This window comes from Colobus angolensis, unplaced genomic scaffold, assembly GCF_000951035.1.
Source record: "Colobus angolensis palliatus isolate OR3802 unplaced genomic scaffold, Cang.pa_1.0 Scaffold211, whole genome shotgun sequence".
Taxonomy (NCBI): Eukaryota; Metazoa; Chordata; class Mammalia; order Primates; family Cercopithecidae; genus Colobus; species Colobus angolensis.
Window position 1 is genome coordinate 4,021,782 of NW_012115278.1, and position 21,258 is coordinate 4,043,039.

Consider the following 21,258-nt stretch of genomic DNA (forward strand, 5'->3'; position numbering starts at 1 on the left):
CTCCCGTATAATTTAAATCATCTCAGCCAGGCACAGTGGCTCACACCTATACTCCCAACACTTTGGGAGGTCGAGGCGGGAGGGTCGCCTGAGCCCAGGAGTTCAAGACCAGCCCGGGCAACATGGCAAAACCCCATCTATACAAATTAAACAAAAAAAAAAATTGGCCAGGCGTGGTGGCTCAGGCTTGTAATCTCAGCACTTTGGGAGGCCAAGGCAGGCAGATCCCTCGAGGTACACAGTGAGTCCCTGGCTCTACAAAAAATACAAATTAGTTACGCATTGTGACACACGCCTGTAGTCCCAGCTACTTGGGAGGCTGAGGTGTGAGAATCACTTGAGCCCAGGAGATCAAGGCTGCAGGGAGCCATGAGAGCCCCACTGCCCTGGTCTCCATGTCACAACAAACAAACAAGAAAAACCATCTCTAGATTACTATAACACCTAACACAAGGTAAATGCTCCGTAATTCGTTGTTATATTCTATTGTTTTTTATTTTTATTTTTTCCTTGTTGTGTTGGTTTTTATTGCTTTTCTTCCAATATTTTCAATCCACAGTTGGTTGAATGTGTGTTTGTGAAACCCACAGATACAGAGAGCCAACTGTAATGTGATTTCAACTATATTTAAACATAAGGAAACAAAAAAGGAAAACAAACACAAAAATTAAAACATAAGAAAACAAGGAAACAGGCTACAAGTATCACTCCTGTCTCTAGGGAACAAGACGACCGGGGTTTTGCTCTTGTTTCTTTCTGCCTCCTGTATCTTCTATGTGCTCTCCAGGGAGTCACATATCACAGTCAAATAAAGCCAACACTCCCAACTACACAAAATAAAAATTCCATCTGACAATCCTGTAGTTTAACCTTCTGAGGGCAAAGGTCTAATAGACAGCTTAATTTTGGAAAAGTACAATTTTACATAAGCTTAAACTTTCTAGTGGCTGTTAGTAAATAGGGAAAATCCGTGATATATTAACAGGCATCAACAAATTAAAACTCATACGCCCAAAAGCACCTTTTTTTTCTTTCTTTCTGAGACAGGGTTTCATTCTTGTTGCCCAGGCTGGAGTCCAATGGCCTGATCTCCGCTCACTGCAACCTCCACCTCCCGGGACCAAGCGCTTCTCCTGCCTCAGCCTCCCGAGTAGCTGGGACTACAGGCGCCGCCACCACAACACGGCTAATTTTTTTATTTTTAGTAGACACAGGGTTTCTCCACGTTGGTCAGATCTGGAACTCCCAACCTCAGGTGATCCGCCCGCCTCGGCCTCCCAAAGTGCTGGGATTACAGCTGTGAGCCACTGTGCCCGGCCCAAAAGCAACTCTTGTAATAAAAGAGTAAGAAAATAGGCCGGGCACGGTGGCTCAAGCCTGTAATTCCAGCACTTTGGGAGGCCGAGACGGGCGGATCACGAGGTCAGGAGATCGAGACCATCCTGGCGAACACGGTGAAACCCCGTCTCTACTAAAAAATAAAAAAAAAAAAAAAAAAACTAGCCGGGCGAGGTGGCGGGCGCCTGTAATCCCAGCCACTTGGGAGGCTGAGGCAGGAGAATGGCGTGAACCCGGGAGGCGGAGCTTGCAGTGAGCTGAGATCCGGCCACTGCACTCCAGCCCGGGCGACAGAGCGAGACTCCGTCTCAAAAAGAAAAAAAAAAAAAGAAAATCACATTAGGAAGGAAAAACATGAAGCATCTAAAGTAGCTGGGCACTAAACATTACAATCTGACTATCTCCTACCCAGCAGCAAAACAAAATAAAAAGTATACAACGTTCAGAACTCATTCTCAAATTTATACTTGAGCTGATCTAAAGCTTTGGCTAGCTTCCACAGTTACAGACGGAAAAACGTCTTTAAAATAATGACACAGAGCCAGGCGCAGTGTCTCATGCCTGTAATCCCAGTACTCTGAGAGGCTGAAGCAGGAAGACTGAGGCCAGGAGCAAGACCCCATCTCCACACACACACACAAACAAACACACACACACACACACACAAATTGTTTTCACTTAGCCAGGCATGGTGGCATGTGCCTGTAGTCCCAGCTACTCAGGTGGCTGAGGCAGGAGGATCACTAGATTCCTAAAGTTCAAGGTTACAATGAGCTGTGATTACACCACTGCACCCCAGCCTGGGTGACAGAGCAAGACGTTGTCTCTCCAAAACCAAAAATGTAATTGAATAAAATAAAATAATGACACAGATTACATAGTATGGTCTGTTACTACATGAGCAAATTGGCAAATCCATTCTCCAGATTATACAAAACATATGAAAAGGGAAAGAATAAATTTCAGAAGCTGAAGACAGACACTATATTGAAAATCTTAAACTTTCTGGAACAAAACAGTCTGAATTTTATATTTCACTGGCACCAAGATTCTTTCTTTGCTTTATTGTTACCTTTTCTTGTCCACAGGAGGCAGAGAAATGCTGCTGCTTTTCCACTTAACTTTGACATTCTCCTGAAAAACGGTTCTATTCAAGGCAATGAAATAGCGCTCCAAGATCACTAGCCTCTGCTTGAGTCTCAGGGCTGAGAGGGTGGTGGTGGCTGACTGGACGGCCAGGGCCTGTTGCTCTTTAACCAGCACAGAAAGACATTCCTTCAGTTCATTTACATCTAGAAAACAAGATTAGAAAAAATGGTGGTGACAATGTGGCCACCATTTGTTGTAATGTTGAGAAAATGGATGATGACGACAGGTGGTACTGGAAGGCATGATATGTGGCAACAATGGTTTTAACCAGTTTACACATACGAGCTCAGGCAACCCTCACACCCAACACGGTCAAGCAGTGCTGTCCATCCATTTTATGGATGAGGAAACTGAGGCACTAAGTGGTTAAGCAACTTGTCCGAGGCCACAGAGAGGAGTGCAGCATATGACAGAGACCACTCTGAGCCACCATGGCAACATCACACAAAAGACACTGGCCGGGCGCCGTGGCTCACGCCTGGAATCCCAGCACTTTGGGAGGGCAAGGCAGGTGGATCACTTGAGGTCAGGAGTTCGAGACCATCCTGGCCAATGTACCATGAAACCCCTTCTCTACCAAAAAAACATACAAAAATTAGCCAGGTGTGGTGGTGCGTGCCTGGGAATTCCAGCTACTCAGGAGGCTGAGGCATGAGAATTGCCTGAACTCAGGAGGCAGAGGTTGCAGCGAGCTGAGACTGTGTCGCCGCACTCCAGCATAGGTGACAGAGTGAGACTCTGTCTCCCAAAAAAAAAAAAAGTTACTAACATAGAACTCTGAAGTCACTATTAGTCAATATTTCTCAGCAGCACATCTCATAAACAGAGAAAAACAGCCATTATATTCATGTTGCAAAACCAAATTCAAAATAAAAGTGATGTCTTGATAAAATTATCCAACATGCATGACTCATGAAACACATTTATGGACATGTTTTAGAAGAAGACAAAGTAACCAGTTAGAATACACATTCTGACTAGTGATATTTCATTACATTATTCTCTCTACTTCTATGTATCTTTGAAAACTTCCACACTAAGAAGTGTTTTGTAAGTAGCTAGAAGGCAATCACGTGAGTGAAAATAATTCAAAGGATTGTGGACTTTCAACTAAGCATACATCTACCTCAGAATACAGATCATTATAGGGGAATTGTAAGCTACCTCCCACCAATCCCCTGTAACAGCACAGCTCCCAGTGGCGGGGTGAGAGCTGGGCTCTTCTGTGCTTGCCTCTCTGCTGCTTATTAGCCTGGAGACCAGCAGCCACCAGCTTCGCAGCCCTGGATCCTCACAGGTAATAGCAACACCCCTACTGGCTGCCTCCCCTTTCCGGCAACCCGTTACCTGGATATGCTCTCCACGGGATGGGAGGGACCTCAGAAGGCATTAAAGGGACACATTTCACCACTCCCTAGAAAGGCACAGGGTGGCGCATACTGTGCCCAGCACCAGCAGTAGGATGTGAGACCTCGACCTTTGCAGCTAAGAGCTAATAGTTATTTAAAATAGTTAGAATTTTAAAATAGAATTTTAAAAATACAAAAATGAGCTAATAGTTATTTAAAACTACATGATTATGATAACAGTACACGTGTTCTGCTTGAATTTACTAAATTCTACTGTTGGCTTATAATTAAATCATGTGATATTCCACATTTGGATATGCTTATTTAATTTTTACAGAAAAAATGTTAAAATTATTTCACATAGCCATTTGTTAAAGCACAGCATCACTCAGCAGACTTGATTTAATCTGTATATATATATATATATCACAATCTTATTTTTAAGCACATTTAAGAGTTATTCAGTTGCTTTATCAAAAACTGCATACTGCTTTTACATGATTTAATAGTATATAAACCTCTTGATAAAAAATGCACAAAAAAAAAAAAAATAACATGAAGAATACTGAATTGCACACTGGGCTCAAGATGGAGAAGCGAAAGACAGGTAAAGCAGTGCCCCTGCCCTTCTCTGGGCATCCCCACCAAGCCACCCTTCAGGCAAGGAGGCTGGCCCAGCACTTCAAGGGCCAAGCCCTTCCTGAAGACTCACTGTATTTCCACTTTTAAATAATACATCTCCCTTCTGCTTGGCTGCGGAGCTCAGAAACAACCCCAAAGCTCTAAGAGCACAGCTCTGCCCTTGAGCACCCCCGTGCCCTTCTCCCTGACACCTTCCTGCTTATTCCGTCGCAATCCTGACTGCCCAGTCCATCAGTCATGCATGCTCTGAAACAGTGGGTGAGATCATGCACAAACCATGGACACTACTGGGGAGTCAGAACTCCCACCCCTGCCTCACAGTAACCAGTGGGGCAAAGTGGGAAATGTGGACTTCGTCTCAAGCTGCTAGTGATGAGGTAAAGCACGCCCTATCCCGGCCAAAGCAGGGTCACAGAAAGATTTAACCACTTACACAGAATACTTAAGTAAGACCTAGAGTCGCCTAACATGTTCCATTGAGAAAGTCACTCATGATACCAACAACCAGGAAGATCTAAGACCAAATTTTAAAAAACAATTATAGAAATACCACAATGAAAGATGTGGGAATAATGTGGCAAATAATTAAAAGCAGCCATGATAAAAAGGCTTCAACAAGCAATTACAAACACATGTGAAATAAATGAAAAAATAGAAAGCCTAAGACAAGAAAAGGAAGAGAAAAGAAACCAAATAGAATTTAAAACTGAAAAATACAATAACCAAAATAAAAACTCAGTGAATGGACATAGCAGTAGAATGGAGGAAAAAGGTCAAAGAATCAGTGATGGAGAAGATACAAGTTACTCAATGTGAATAACACAGAAGAAATACACACCCCCAAGGCCGGGCGCGGTGGCTCACAGCTGTAATCCCAGCACTTTGGGAGGCTAAGGTAGGCGGATCACAAGGTCAGGAGTTTGAAACTAGCCTGGCCAACATGGTGAAACCCGATCTCTATTAAAAATACAAAAATGAGCTGGGTATGGTGGCGGGCACCTGTAATCCCAGCTACTCAAGAGGCTGAGACAGGAGAATCGTTTGAACTCAGGGGGAGGCGGCTGCAGTGAGCCGAGATCGTGCCATTGCACTCCAGCCTGGGAAATAGGGAGAGACTCCGTCTCAAAAAAAAAAGAAAGAGGGAAAAGAAAGGAAGAAAGATATGTCCCCGCAAAAAAAAAAAAAAACAAACAGTCTCAGGGACCTATGGGACTACAACAACTCTGATCACTGAACTCAGGAAGTGACAGGAGAAAGAAGGCGGGGTTGAAACTGTACTCTAAGAAGTGATGGCTTAAAAGTCCCCAAATTTGGCAAGAGACATAAATCTACAGATCAAGGTAAGCAAACCCTAAACAGGATGAACCCAAAGAAATCCAATCTAAGACATATCATAATCAAACTCCAAAAAACAAAAGACAAAACATTTCAAAAGCCACTAAAGAAAAACAGTACCTTAGCTATTGCGGATTAACAAGTCAAATGACAGCGAATTTCTCATCAGATACCATGGGGCCCGGCTGAAAGTACGAAATATTTTTCAAATGATGAAAAGAACCATTACCACAGAATTCTTATATCCAGGAAAAATGTCCTTCAGGAATGAAAAGGAAAGCAAAACATTCTCAGAGGAAATAAAACAGAATTTGTCACCAGAAGACCCACACCAAAAGAAAGGCTAATGGAAGTTCTCTAAGCAGAATGGCAACCATCAAACAAGAAAACCCTGGAACTTCCAAAAAGAAAAGCATGACACGTATACCTATGCATAAATACAATACACTTTTTCCTCACCTCTTGACTTTGCTAAACTATGTCTGAAGGTTCAACCAAAAATTATAACACTGTCATATGTGGTTATCAATGTAAGCAAATGAAATATTTAAGGCAAATATATTATGAAAAGGAGAACATAAAGGAACATAAAGGAAGGTAGTTTCTATATCCCAGAAGCTGGTAAATGACAACACTAGGTACAATCTGATAAGTGTTCATACACACACAGGCTGAGTGTCCCTTACAAAACGCTCAGGAGCACAAGTGTTGCACATTTCAGATTTTTATCAGATTTAGGAATATTTGCATGTAAATAATGAGATATTTTGGGGATAGGACTCAAGTCGAAATACATTCATTTATGTTTTATATATACCGTATACACAGAGCCTGAAGGTAATTTTATACAGAATGCTTAATAATTTTTTGTATGAAACAAAGTTCATGCTAAGTACTTATGAATGGAATTTTCAACTTGGGGGCATCATGCTGGGGTGCCAAAAAGTTTCAAATTTTGGGGCATTTCAGATTTTGGATTTAGGGTTCAGAGATGCTCAATCTGTATGTAATATATCACCTAGAAAAGTCACTAAGAAAGCTATACAAAAAGATACACTCTAAAACACTACAGGTAAAATAGAATGCTAAAAATGGTCAAGTAAATCACAGAGAGCCAGGAAGAACCGAACCGAAAAAATGAAAAACAGAAGAAACAGAAAATACAGAACAAAATGGCAGTGTTAAGCCTCAATTTACCAATAATGACATTAAATTAAATGTAAACAGTCTAAATACATCAATTAAAAGACAGACACTGGCAGAGTAGACTAGAGAACATGATGCAGCTACATGTTGTCCATAAGAAAGTGACTTCAAACAGGCAAACTGAAAACAGAAGTATAGAAAAAGAAAGATCAGGCAAACAACTGAAAGGACAGCAGAAGTTGGCTACATTTATATCAAATAAAGTAAACTTCAGAGCAAAGATAATTACCAGTAGGGCCGGGCACAGTGGCTCACGCCTGTAATCCTAGCACTTTGGGAGGCCAAGGTGGGTGGATCACCCGAGCTCAGGAGTTTGAGAACAGACTAGCCAACATGGCAAAACCCCATCTCTACTAAAAATACAAAAATTAGCTGGGCCTGATGGCAGACGCCTATAATTCCAGCTACTCAGGAGGCTGAGGCAGGAGAATCACTTGAACCCAGTGGGGTCAGAGGTTGCAGTGAGCTGAGATCACGCCACTTCACTCCTGCCTGGGCAAAAGCAGCAAAACTCCGTCTCAAAAAAAAAAAAAAAAAGATAATTACCAGGAACAGATGGCAACATTACAAAATAAGAACTTGGTCAATCCACCGTTAAGATGCAGCAATTCGAAACATGCATACACCAAACAAACAAAAACAATGAACAGAACTGAAAGGAGAAAAAGATATATAGTTGGAGACCTCAAAATCTCCCTCCACAGCTGATAAAATTAGGAGACAGAAAAACTGCCAGGATATAGAACTCAACATCACCATCAATCAACTAGATCCAATCAAAATTTATAGAACACTCCAGCCAATAACAGCAGAATACATAATCTTTTCAAGTATCCACAAAACAAATACTAAGTTAGAACATATTCTGAGGCATAAAACAAACCTAACAAATTTTTTGAAATTAAAGTCACACAGCATATGTTCCCTCAAACAATGGAAACAAATTAGAAGTCAACAAGAGAACAATTACAGGAAAATTGTCCAACTCTCAGAAACTAAACAATAAACTTCTAAATAACCCATGCATCAAAGAGGAAGTCTCAAGGGAAATTTTAAAATACATTCTGAACTGAGAGAAAATGCAAGTACAATACATCAAAATGTACGGGAAAGAGCTACAGTGGGTGACAGAGAGAAATTTACAGCACTAAATAAATGGCACATTAGAAACTTGGAAACAAATCAATAATATAAGTGCCCCCTCAACAACCTAAAAGAAAAAAAATAGCAAAATAAACCCAAAAGTAGAAAGGAAGAAATAATTAAGGTAAGAGTAGAAACAAAAGAAACAAAGTGAAAACAGAACTCTGAAAAGATCAATAACACTGACACATCTCTCTAAGCAAGACTGACCAAAAAAAAAAAAAAAAAAACAGACATAAATTACCAACATTAGTGTTGAAACAGGCTCTGAAGATATCAAAAGAGATAATGAAGAATTACTAGGTACAACTCTACACACGTAACTTTGACATCTTGGGCAAAATGGACTTATTCCTCAAATAATACAAATTACCACAACTCACCAAATATAAAATATATTATTTGAATAGCCCTACCACTCTCAAGAAAACTGAATTTGTAATTCTAAGAATCCCCAAAAAAAGAAATTACCAGACTCAAATGAATTGACTGGATAATTCCATCAAACATTAAAAAATAATTAACACAGACTGAAAACAATCTCTTCCGGAAACTAGAAGAGGAAAAACCTCCCAATTCATTTTAAGAAACTAATATTAGCATGATATCGAACTTAAAGACAGTACAAACTACAGAACAATATACTTTATATATACAGAGACACACAAAAATATTCAGAGAATTACAAGCAAGTAAAATTAAACAATATATAAAAAGAATTCCACATCATTGCCAAGTAGTTTCATTTCAGGAATGCAAAGCTGGTTCAACAGTCAAAAATCAATGTAACCCACCCTATTAATAGGCTAAAGAACAAAAATCGCATGATTACCTATCACCTGATTTAGAAAAAGCAAATAACAAAATTCAATACTCATGCATAATAAAAATTCTCAGAAAATAGCAATAAATGGGAACTTCATCTTGATAAACAGCATTTACAAAACCTTAAGCTAAAACTTATGCTAACAACAATGTCAGAAAGGGTCCTCCTAGACCTACTTTACACTGCAGAATGAATCATTAAGAATGATTTAGATAGTCACTAAGAGTTTACTGTCCTAAGACATTACAACACCCAATGGCCAGCAAGCCCTTTTCGTTAGACAAAAAGAAAAGCTGTGATCTGTCAACACTCCCAGAAGGTTCAGTGTGAAATGTGCACCTCTGAACTCCTGCTGAGGGCCTACATGCTGCAATGTTGAGAAGCAAGTGTCCAGAGGTCTCCTTGGAAACACTGAAAAAAAATGTGAGGGACTGATGGATGAATAGAGGCACGAAAAAGTGGAGAGAGCTGTGATAAAGAATGTGGGATAATGCCAGTGGCACAGTCTTAGGTGGTCAATACGTGGGTGCGCAATGTAAAATTCTTTCAAATTTTCTGTATATTTTTTTCATAATAAAATGTTGGAAAAAATAAATCTGTGAAAAAGGAAGCTTTAGTCAAACACATCTAAGCAAAAGAAAAAACAAGTTCTAAATTCCCATGGCTCAAATTAATGTGTTTCTCTTTTTAGGTTGAGCTGGAAGAGCAAAAAAGAAAAAAGGAATGAAAGGAACAGGAGCTATTCTAAAAGCTACAAATTCCACCTGCAGTTTGATTAAAGATGACATGGCTCAAGAATATGCTTTTGATTCAAGCTCCTTCAAGGCTGCCAGGTAGAGAGCTGGCTCTGCGAAAGCTCTGTACCTGTGAGCAAGCAGAGCTTCCAAAGAAAACCCTCTTCATTAAAGCCACCCTGAATCAATAAGCTGGGCTTTAATCTGAGCAAGAAAGGTATTATTTTTGATCTAATTACACACCCATAACTGTAGGTACTCTGATGCCTAGGTGAGGGGAAAGAAGGAGAAGGGAAAAACAACAGATTTTTAAAATTACAATAAATGTTTATCAAACAATATGTGCCAGGCACTGATTTAGGAGCTTCAAGCGCATTATTTCATGTCATTTGCACAGCAACTCTCTGAGTACTTTCACTTATTTTATATATATCATATAATTTTAATTATTTACATATTATATTATACTTATTCCTTTTTTTTTTTTTTTTTTGAGACAGAGTCTCACTCTGTCACCCAGGCTGGAGTGCAGCAGCACGATCTCAGCTCACTGCAACCTGAGCCTCCCAGGTTCATGCCATTCTCCTGCCTGAGCCTCCCCAGAAGATGGGACTACAGGCGCCTGCCAACCATCCCCAGCTAATTTTTTTGTATCTTTAGTAGAGATGGGGTTTCACCATATTAGCCAGGATGGTCTCAATCTCCTGGCCTCGTAATCCGCCCGCGTCAGCCTCCCAAAGTGCTGGGACTACAGGCGTGAGCCACCGCGCCCAGCCACTTATTCTGATTTTATACATGAGAGGCCCAAGGTGAGACAAAGTGATTTGTGTAGAGTCAGAGATAAAGCCAAAATTGATACCCAGACAGACTGAAAAACTTCTCTGCCAGCAGATCTAGAAATGGTAAATTAAGGAGATCTTCAAACTGAAGGAAAATCATACCAGAAGGCAGCTGGGATATAAACAAAACCTTAAGGGCCCAAAATGGTAAACATGTAGGTTAACATACAATATTTTTATTTGGCCACTCAAGGTGGCTCTTTGGGAGGCCCAGGCAGGTGGATCATCTGAGGTCAGGAGTTCACCAGCCTGACCAACATGATGAAACCCTGTCTTTACTCAAAAATACAAAAGTAACCATGTGTGGTGGCACATGCCTGTGACCCCAGCGACTCGGGAAGCTGAGCCAGGAGAATAGCGTGGACCCAGGAGGCAGAGGTTGAAGTGAACCAAGATTGCGCCATTGCACTCTAGCCTGGCAGCCTGGGCAACAAAAGCAAAACTCCATCTCAAAAAAAAAAAAAGCCGGGTGTGGTGGCTCACGCCTATAATTCCAGCACTTTGGGAGGCTGAGGCAGGTGGATCACCTAAGGTTAGGAGTTAAGAGGCCAGCCTGGCCAACATGGTGAAACCCTGTCTCCACTAAAAATACAAAAACATTAGTTGGGCATGGTGGGGTGTGCCTGTAATCCCAGCTACTAGGAAGACTGGGGCAGGAGAATTGCTTGAACCCAGGAGGAGGAGGTTGCAGTGAGCTGAGATCATGCCACTGCACTCCAGCCTGGGCAACAAGAGCAAAACTCTGTCTCAAAAAAAAAAAGACTTTTTTTTTTCTCTTTTCAATTTTGAGGGGAAAAAATGTAATTGCCTATTTAAAGCATAAACAAAAACAGCATATTGTGGGGTTTACACCATGTTTCATTTGGATATATGACACAGCAACACAACCAACCAAGAACAGGTCAGAAGCAGGAAGCCATGGTCAGAGAACTGCCCCGAGGCTCAGGCAGGGTAATACCATTAGAGAGTGGACAGCGACAAGTGAAAGATGTAGCTGAACACCCCAGAGATGACAGATTTAAACCCCAGTGGTCTAAAGATTCCAAGTAACAAACAGAGGTTGTCAGGCTGAATAAAGAAGCAAGACCTAATCATATGATACCTGAAAGAAATCCACTTCACACATACACAAAGGTTGAAAGTGAAAAAAGCTAAACCTGGCAAACACATCACACAAACACCAAATCAGAAGAAAGGATAGTAGTCAAACCAAGGTGACTTCACAACAAAGAACGTCACCGGAGATAAAGGGGGTCAAATTTACGAAAATGACATAAAAATCCTAAAAGTGTGTGCATCGTATAACACAGTTCTCAAATACATGAAGCAAAAACTGCAGAGCTGAAAAAAAATAATCTGTAATTAGCATGAGATTTCAATTCTCCTCAGAAGAAAGATGAACTAAGCAGTGAAATTGCTTTTCATGCCTCCCCAGCACAATGGAGATACTCCAGGGAAACAAAGGCCAGTCGCTGGGGCTGATCTCCCCAGAATGCTGAGACTGGCTTCTCTGTAAATAAATGACTGGTATTTGCTAGGAGAAGAGTCCTTATCTATGAAATGTTTTTAGCAAGATGTGGTTAGTTTAGGATTGTGTTTGGTAAACATACCTAAAATCCATGGACTTACGGGACATGGTTCCCTGGAAAAGGTTCCCTAAAGTGTATAAACTATTTGATTACAAAACGGAAACACTACGCATCCTTAACACTACTTGTGCAGTGAGATGAGGACACAACTCAGTGAGAAGAGGATGCACCTCAGCGAGAGGACGACGCACCTCAGCATCTCAGTAAGAGGACGACGCACCTCAGCACCTCAGCACCTCAGCACCTCAGCACCTCAGTGAGAGGACGACGCACCTCAGCACCTCAGCACCTCAGCACCTCAGTGAGAGGACGACGCACCTCAGCGAGAGGAGGACGCACCTCAGCGAGAGGAGGACGCACCTCAGCACCTCAGTACCTCAGCGAGAGGAGGACGCACCTCAGCACCTCAGTAAGAGGACGACGCACCTCAGTACCTCAGTGAGAGGACGACGCACCTCAGCACCTCAGCGAGAGGACGACGCACCTCAGCACCTCAGTGAGAGGACGACGCACCTCAGTGGGAGGAGGACGCACCTCAGTGGGAGGAGGACGCACCTCAGCCTGAGGACGACGCACCTCAGTGAGAGGACGACGCACCTCAGCACCTCAGTGAGAGGAGGACGCGCCTCAGTGAGAGGAGGACGCACCTCAGTGAGAGGACGCACCTCAGTGGGAGGAGGACGCACCTCAGTTAGAGGAGGACGCACCTCAGCACCTCAGCCTGAGGACGACGCACCTCAGTGAGAGGAGGACGCGCCTCAGTGAGAGGTCTCATCTCTCAGGCAGAGTTCAAACAGGACGGACCTGGGGGAGTTGCACAGACTGTCCCATATCTCTTCCTGCTTTGCCTGAGCACACAAGTGAGGATATTACTTGTATCTTTAAAGTTCCTAAGTAATCTGGTACTCTGTGAGATTCATGTCAAACTAATGTGGTAATCCAACCGTGTGTGTTAGTTCAACTCCTCTCCTAACAGTGACTAGAACAAGTAGGCAGAAAATTATTTCAAGTCAAGCATACCTGAACAATGACAACCTGATCTCACTAAGCTTTACAGAGCAGCAAAATACACTTTTTTTTTTTTTTTGAGATGTAGTCTCACTTTGTCACCCAGACTAAAGTGCAGGGGCGCAATCGAGATTACAAGCGCCCACCACCACACCCAGCTAATTGTTGTTATGTTTGGTAGAGACGGTTTCACCATGTTGGCCAGGCTGGTCTTGAACTCCTGACCTCAAGTAATCCACCCACCTCAGCCTCCCAAAGTGCTGGATTACAGGCATGAGCCACAGCACCCAGCCATTCTTATTACGTGTGCATGAAACATTCCACAGAATACACCATATTCTGGGGCTTAAGACAAGCCTCAACATTGAAATCACAGAATATGTTCTCTGACTACAACTAATTTAGAAATTGTTAACAGGAGATATTTGAAAATCCCCAAATATTTGGAAATGAAATAACATATTTCCAAATAGTAAGTGGGTAAAAGAAGAAATTAAAAGGGAAGTTAGAAAATATTTTCAACTGAATGAAGATGAAAATGAATAAACATTTCCAAATTTGTGAAATGTGGCTAAACAATGCTTAGAGGGAAATTTATATTATAGTTTTGAACACTTGTTGGAAAAGACAGAAAATGTAAAGTCAATTATCTAAGATAAGCCTTTACCTTAAGAAACTAGAAGAGACAGATGAGCAAATGGAACCCAAAGCCAGCAGAAAAAAGGAAATAATAAAGAGTAAAGCAGAAATCAATGAAAAAGGAAACAAACAAAATCACTAAAACCAACAACTGGCTCTTTGAAAAAACTCAAACTGATAACTTCTAGTAAGACTGAACAAAATGGAGAGAGAGAAAATACAAGGCACATTTCAGCAAATTTCTAGATAACAGGCAGTATGTGCTGGTACTTACTACATGCAAGATAACAGCATACGCACTTTGCCTGGCCTACTGTACTGATCCCATAATAAACTACAAAGTGGGTACTATTATTAACTGCAGATATGAATTTTTTTCTTGAGACAGGGTCTGACCCTGTCACCCAGGTGGAGGCACAATCATAGATCACTGCAGCTTCAAACTGCTGGCCTCAAGTAATTCTCTCACCTCAGCATCCCAAAGTGCTGGGATTACAGGTGCAAGCCTGGCGTCACAAATTATTTTTATATATGTACATTTACACATGTATGTCCATGCAAGGAAAAGAAAGTCTGAATATCCACACCGAAAGGATAATAGTGGCTAAATCTTAGAGGAAAACTGAAATTTGGGTGGGCAGTCAGGTGACATTTCTGCTTTATAATCTATATATTTTTATTAAAAAAATTTATTCCATGTATATTTTTAATTGGAACAAAAATGCATCAGACATTTAAAAAACTGAATTACACAAACAAAAGTAAGCAGAGAATAAATACATGGGTTTTACTGGTTTGGATAAAGGCAAGAGATTACGAAAGTCCATCCACGATAAAGAACTCCTATAACCCAAAACAAAAAACTTAATTAAAAAATGGGCAAAAAGGGCCAGGCGCAGTGAAACCTCGTCTCTACTAAAAATACAAAAAATTAGCCAGGCACGGTGGCAGGCACCTGTAATCCCAGCTACTCGGGAGGCTGAGGCAGGAGAATCACTTGAACCCGGGAGGCAGAGGTTGCAATGAGCCGAGATTGCACCACTGCACTCCAGCCTGGGCAACAAGAGCCAAACTCTGTCTCCAAAGAAAAAAAAATGGGCAAAGGATTTGAGTAGACATTTCTCCAGTGAATGTATACTAATGGTCAATAAGCATGTAAAAAGATGCTCAGAATGACTAATCAACAGGGAAATGGGAAATGCAAATCAAAACAATGAGATGCTGTACCTACTCACAAAAATTAGGATGGCTATCATCAGAAAAGAAAAAGTGTTGGTGAGGGTGTGGAGAAATTGGAACCTTGGTAGACTGCTGCAAGAATGTAAAACAATGTAGCCACTGTGGAAAAACAGTTTACTGGCTCCTCAAAAAGTTACATGTAGTGCCAGGTACAATGGCTTACACCTGAAATCTCAGCAACTCAGGAGTCTGAGGCAGGAAGATCCCTTGAAGCCAGGAGTATAAGACCAGAATGGACAACACAGTGAGATTCTGTCTTTAATTAGTCAACTGTGATGGCTGGGTAATCATGTGAATATACTTAATGCCAATGAACTGTACACATAAAAATGGTTAAAACGGTAAGCTTTATGGTATGTATATTTTACAATATTTAAATTTTTTAATTACATTTTTAAAAATTGTTACCAAAAAAATACTAAGAATCCATCCAAGTTATATAGAAAAGGAGTATCAGATCAAGCTTTCCAAAGTGCCAAAACTCACAAGATTACCTGGTTGCTTGCCCCATACCCAGCTTTCCAGAATTGACTTGGCCCTATATACAGGTGCAGGAGTTTCTTCTTCATCTTTTTTCTCTTTGTCATTCATATCTTCTTTCTTTGTTCCACTTGGTTCGACACTATCATCTGCAGAATTAAAAATATTTTAATCTGTAACTGCTTTTCAGAATGCCATACCATTAGTCTCTGCAAATGTCCCTCCCCGAAAAGTTACAACACACATCATTAACTGAATGTTTGCCCACTTAAAAATAAAATACATCAGTCACACCTGTAACAGATCCAGTACAATTTTCATAAAGAAACCAATATATCACCCAGGCACGGGGGCTCATGCCTGTAATCCCAGCATTTTGGGAAGCCAAGACGGGTAGATCACAAGGTCAGGAGATCAAGACCATCCTGGCTAACATGGTGAAACCCTGTCTCTACTAAAAATACAAAAAATTAGCCAGGCATGATGGCGGGCGCCTGTAATCCCAGCTACCTGGGAGGCTGAGGCAGGACAATGGTGTGAACCCTGGAGGCAGGGCTTGCAGTGACCGGAGATGGCGCCACTGTACTCCAGTCTGGGCAACAGAGCAAGACTCCGTTATCAAAAAAAAAAGAAAAAGAAACCAATATAACAAATTATTCAAAGCATGTCTTCTAAAATGATATTCCATCAACTTCCTAGTACATTTCACAACTGAGAAACTTAGTCTTTGATATTTACCTACTTCAATTTCACACCAATTGCTTTTTTCCAGTGAGTCCCAATGCTTGTGTATACATGGGAAAAGGGAGGGTGTAGAACAGGAGTATGATTCAAAAATCTTTTAACTCTTTACAAGGCCCTACTCCACTGCCAGCTGAGAAGCACTGCTATGCAGGGGCACTGTCACTGAGAGCAGAATTCAAGAGCACTGGGACACAAAGGAAAAGCTGAGAACAAAGACTTTAGGCCACTGACAATGTGAAGTTTCAGTCAAAAACAACTGTCATAAAACTCCTTACATAGCGAAGAGAAGAGAGAACTCACCTTAACCTTGAAGTGTAAACACGTTCCATCACACAAGGCTATTACTAAACATCCAAACAACATAATTAGAAAAATGTATCGAAATCAGTGAAAGACATGATATCCCATCCAAATTACAAATAATGAGTGCCTAAAAATCTCTAAGGAAACAGATCCTCTGTTTACAACACTTCTGACACCAAATGGATGGACTTTTGCACCTGGCAATTCTCCAGTTCTCTGGGACACCCAGCTATGTGTCCCACAGTGCAATTCAATTCTGAAACTAACTACCTAGAATTAGCACAGACCCCACAGGTTAATAACAGGAAAGAAAAGGTACAATGCTGAAAAAAATATCCAAAGAACTAATGGCTGAAAACTTCCCAAGTTCAGCAAATGACATAAACCTAGGCAGACTGAAGAATCTAGGCAGACTGAAGAAGCCCAAACAAGATAAATCCAAAAGAAGTCATGACTAGGCACATCATAATCAACTGCTAAACACTAAGGACAAAAGTTTCCGAAAAGTGCCACAGAAAGCAGGTATAGAAGAGTGTGTTGTGGGGCCCGACATTAAGGCTAAATATTACGTGCTGCCTTGACGTCAGTAAAATCAAGAAGGCCTCAAATAGCCTAACCACAAGGTCTCCCCCGAGCTCTGCTCCCACGGATAAGGTCCCAAAGCCAAACAACCCTCCTTATCATGGAGACCCGACCCCAGCCTGCTCATCCCCGCCGGCCCAGAGTTATTCAAACAAGCCAATCACATCTTCCCATGGAAGCAAAGTCATCTCACCCTCTTCTTACTACAAAATGTGCCTCCCACAGCCCCTGGTGGCTCACTCTGTTCCCAAGTGCAGCCCCCATGTGGCATGCGGTGTCCCCCACCTCCAGGGCTGTGAGCATGCGTGACTAATAAACGGCTATTTCATCTGTCCAGTGTCAGTGTCCTATGTTCAGCCATCCCATATCCCTAGGGCAGGAATCTTCTAGGGTTATAAACAGAACTTTAATCAACCTCTCCTTGGTTATTTTACTGGTTCCATGATACAGCTTCTTCTGTGCAAAAGATCTGAACAGAAACTTCACAGAGGATACAAGAGTGGCAAAGAACATGATATTCAGCATCATTAGCCGTTACGGAAATGCAAATTTAAACCACAATGAGATCCCACTAGACTTGTTAGAATGGCTTAACTAAAAATCACTGATAACACCAAGAGCTAACAAAGACACAAAGCAACAGAAACATGACAGATTGCCAGTGGGAATGCAAACTAAAACAGCCACTTTGGAACAGTTCACACATGATCCAGCTTTCACACTACTAGGTCTTTATCCTAGGGAAATGGAAACTATATTCACACAAAATCTGTACAGAAATGCTCACAGCAGGATTACAATTGCAAAAGAAACATGGAAACAACCACAAGGTCCTACCACAGCGGAATGGATCAACACAGCGTGGTACATCCAAATGATGAAATACTATTCAGCAATAAAAATAACTATTAATACACAGAACAGATAAACCTCAAACATATAACTGGGAATAAATGAAGATGGTTTCAAAACGTTAAGGTATGATTCCACTTACACGACATTCTCAAAAAGAATACCCTATCCTGATGGAGAACAGATCAGTGGTTGCCAGGGTACGAGGCCAGCGAACATGTGAGAAAAAGGAGTAGCACAAGGGAGATTTTGGGGTGATGAAACTTCTCCATCCTGATGATGGCGGGGGTTACATGAATCTACAGAACTCGTAATTTACTTAACTAGGGATCATAATAAAATAAATCTCATATAAGTTTTTTAATTAAAAAAATGTTGGCTGGGTGCGGTGGCTCATACCTGTAATCCCAGCTACTTGGGAGGCTGAGGCAGGAGAATAGCTTGAACCTGGAAGGCAGTTCACGCCATTCAAAAACAAACAACAAAAAAAAGTGAAAATAACCTAACATGTACTATACAAAGCATCTGGCCTAACAACACCACATTACCCTTTTAAATCTTTACAAACAACCTTGAAGGAGGCAGGCTTTGCTGTCTCCAGTTTACCAAGGTAGACATCTGGGATCACAGAACACAGAGTAGAACCCAGCCAGGAACACAGCTCAGGTGAGAACACAGGTGCTGGCACTAAATGCCAGACTCTGCACTACATGTATGTGTGCATGTGAGTATGTGTGCGTGTGTGTGTGTGCGTGTGTGTGTGTGGTCACTAACCACAGCCCAGGGGCCAAACCCAGTCCACAGCCTCTTTCTGTATGGCCTGAAAGGAAAGAAAGTATTTTACTTTTGTTGTTCTTTTGAGACAGAGTCTTGGCTCACCACAACCTCTGCCTCCCAAGTTCAGGCAATTCTCCCGGGTTAAAGTGATTCTCGTGCCTCAGACTCTGAGTAGCTGGGATTACAGGCGTGCACCATCATGCCCAGTTAATTTTTTTGTTTTTAGTAGAGATGGGGTTTCACCATGTTGGCCAGGCTGGTCTCGAACTCCTGACCTCAGATGATCCACCCACCTCGGCCTCCCAAAGTGCTTGGATTACCGGTGTGAGCCACCACGCCCCGACACCGTATTTTATATTTTTTAATGATTGAAAAATAATCAAAAGGAAAACAGTAGTTTGTGACTTGCAAACATTCACGTCATCTTTTAGTGTCCATAAATAAAGTTTACAGAATGAACCTCCCCTGCCCACTGACACAGTATTGTCTGTGGCTACTTTCGCACTACAGCTGCAAGGGCCCCTGGCTATGACAGAGACCATATGGTCCACTGAGAGCTTAAAGTATTGACTATCTGGCCCTTTAGAGAAAGTGTGCCACCCCTACCCTATATCTGGCTATAAATTTTACAAATAAAAAAATGCAATATTCATAATTTTAAACTCAGTACACTGGAACACTGCTCATCTCCCTTCTTCAAGATGAAAAGCTTCGACAATCACCAGGAAGCAGACAAGAACCCTAAGTACACCTCGAGTGCTATTCTCAGGAGCATAAATTACAATACTTTACAACAGCAAAAGCAGGATGAAGTCACTGGTGGCCATCAAAACAACCAAGAATAATTAGCACCATCAGCTCAAAGACCACACCACATCAGCTTCAATATTTGTCTACTTTACCTTTCACTACTGTAGGGTTCAAAGTATACATAGAGAAAATTGAACACATACTGCCCAAACACATTGCTTATAGAATGCTGGCGAGAAGGGAAGCGAGACCTCCCATTGGCCAGGTGTGGTGGCTCACACCAGTAATCCCAGCACTTTGAGAGGCCAATGCGGGAGGATCACTTGAACCTAGGAGATCGACACCAGCCTGGCCAACACAGCAAAACCCCATCTCTATTAAAAATACAAAATCAGGCTGGGCACGATAGCTCACATCTGTAATCCTAGCAGTTTGGAAGGCTGAGGTGAGAGGATCACTTGAGGTCACAAGTTCGAGATCAGCCTGGCCAAGATGGTGAAATCCGTCTTTACTGATAATACAACAATTAGCTGGGCGTGGTGGAGGGCACCTGTAATCCCAGCTACCCAGGAGGCTGAGGCAGAGAACTGCTTGAACCCGGCAGGCAGTGGTTGCAGTGAGCCGAGATCATGCCACTGCCCTCCAGCCTAAGCAACAGAGCAAGACTCCCTCGCGAGAGGAAAACACAAAGAAAAAAATTCATCAAATGTAATGAATAAAACATACACTTTGGATTTTTCCATGTACTTAGTTTTTCTTGAAAAAAAAACATTTCAAAAAATGTATTCAGTGTATCTAATACTGAAATGGAGAAAAGACTTAACGTTAAAGAAAAAACAAAACAAAACAAAAAGCTCTATAGACACTGACATGGAAAAGAGATTTAATGTTAAAAAATAAAAAACTTTATAGTAATACCTCCCTATGAGAAGTGCTATATTAAATATAAACCTATTATGTTGTTTAAAAAAAAAAAGATGAAAATCAAAAGCACTATGCAGAGTGAAAGAAGTCAGACACAGAAGAACCTGACTACATGATTCAATTTATGGAGTTCTAGAACCGGCACAATCTGTCAATGTTAGAGAAACATCAGACCAGTTATTGACTCTGGGAAGAAGGGGCAGGACACGAGAGAACTTTCCGAGCAAGAGTCATGATAAAGATGTGGGTTACACACAGGTTACATTTGTCAAAACTTGTGAAATGGTGAACTCAAAATAGATGCGTTTCATTATATATAAATTCTACCTGAAAGTCAAAAACATAAAGTTGAACTAGAATCAATTACATACATGAGTGTCTAAGGAGCTAGGTGAGACAAACAGTGGATGGAGAGACACAGGATGTGGAGCCAAACACGGTGGAGAACATAGGGGTGAGTCTGCAGCCACTCACTGTACACGTCTGTCAGTTATTGTGCATGTGTGTGTGAATATTTTCAAACAAACATAAAAAAAAAAACCACGGGTAACTGCTTGACACTGAAACTGAATAGGGAGACTAATACTTTTTCCCATGGTTTGTTTTGGTTTTTTTTTAGATGTAGTCTCACTCCGTCACCCAGGCTGGAGTGCAGTAACACAATCTCAGCTCACTGCAACTTCCACCTCCTGGGTTCAAGCAATTCTCCTGCCTTGGCCTCCCAAGAAGCTAGGATTACAGGCGCCCGCCACCATGCCTGGCTAATTTTTGTATTTTTTAGTAGAGATGGGGTTTCACCATGTTGGCCAG

At 41.5% G+C, this 21,258-nt stretch overlaps 1 protein-coding gene across 1 annotated transcript in view; it reads right to left on the minus strand.

Moving 5' to 3' along the window:
* Positions 1-21,258, minus strand: part of HERC2 (HECT and RLD domain containing E3 ubiquitin protein ligase 2) — a 220,953-nt gene that overhangs the window by 171,710 nt on the left and 27,985 nt on the right. The window contains exons 3-4 of the mRNA XM_011942889.1: positions 15,531-15,665; positions 2,411-2,630 (exon numbers count right to left, since the gene is read on the minus strand). Of these exons, the coding sequence (XP_011798279.1) occupies positions 2,411-2,630; positions 15,531-15,665 (355 nt within the window). The remainder of the gene's footprint in view (positions 1-2,410; positions 2,631-15,530; positions 15,666-21,258) is intronic.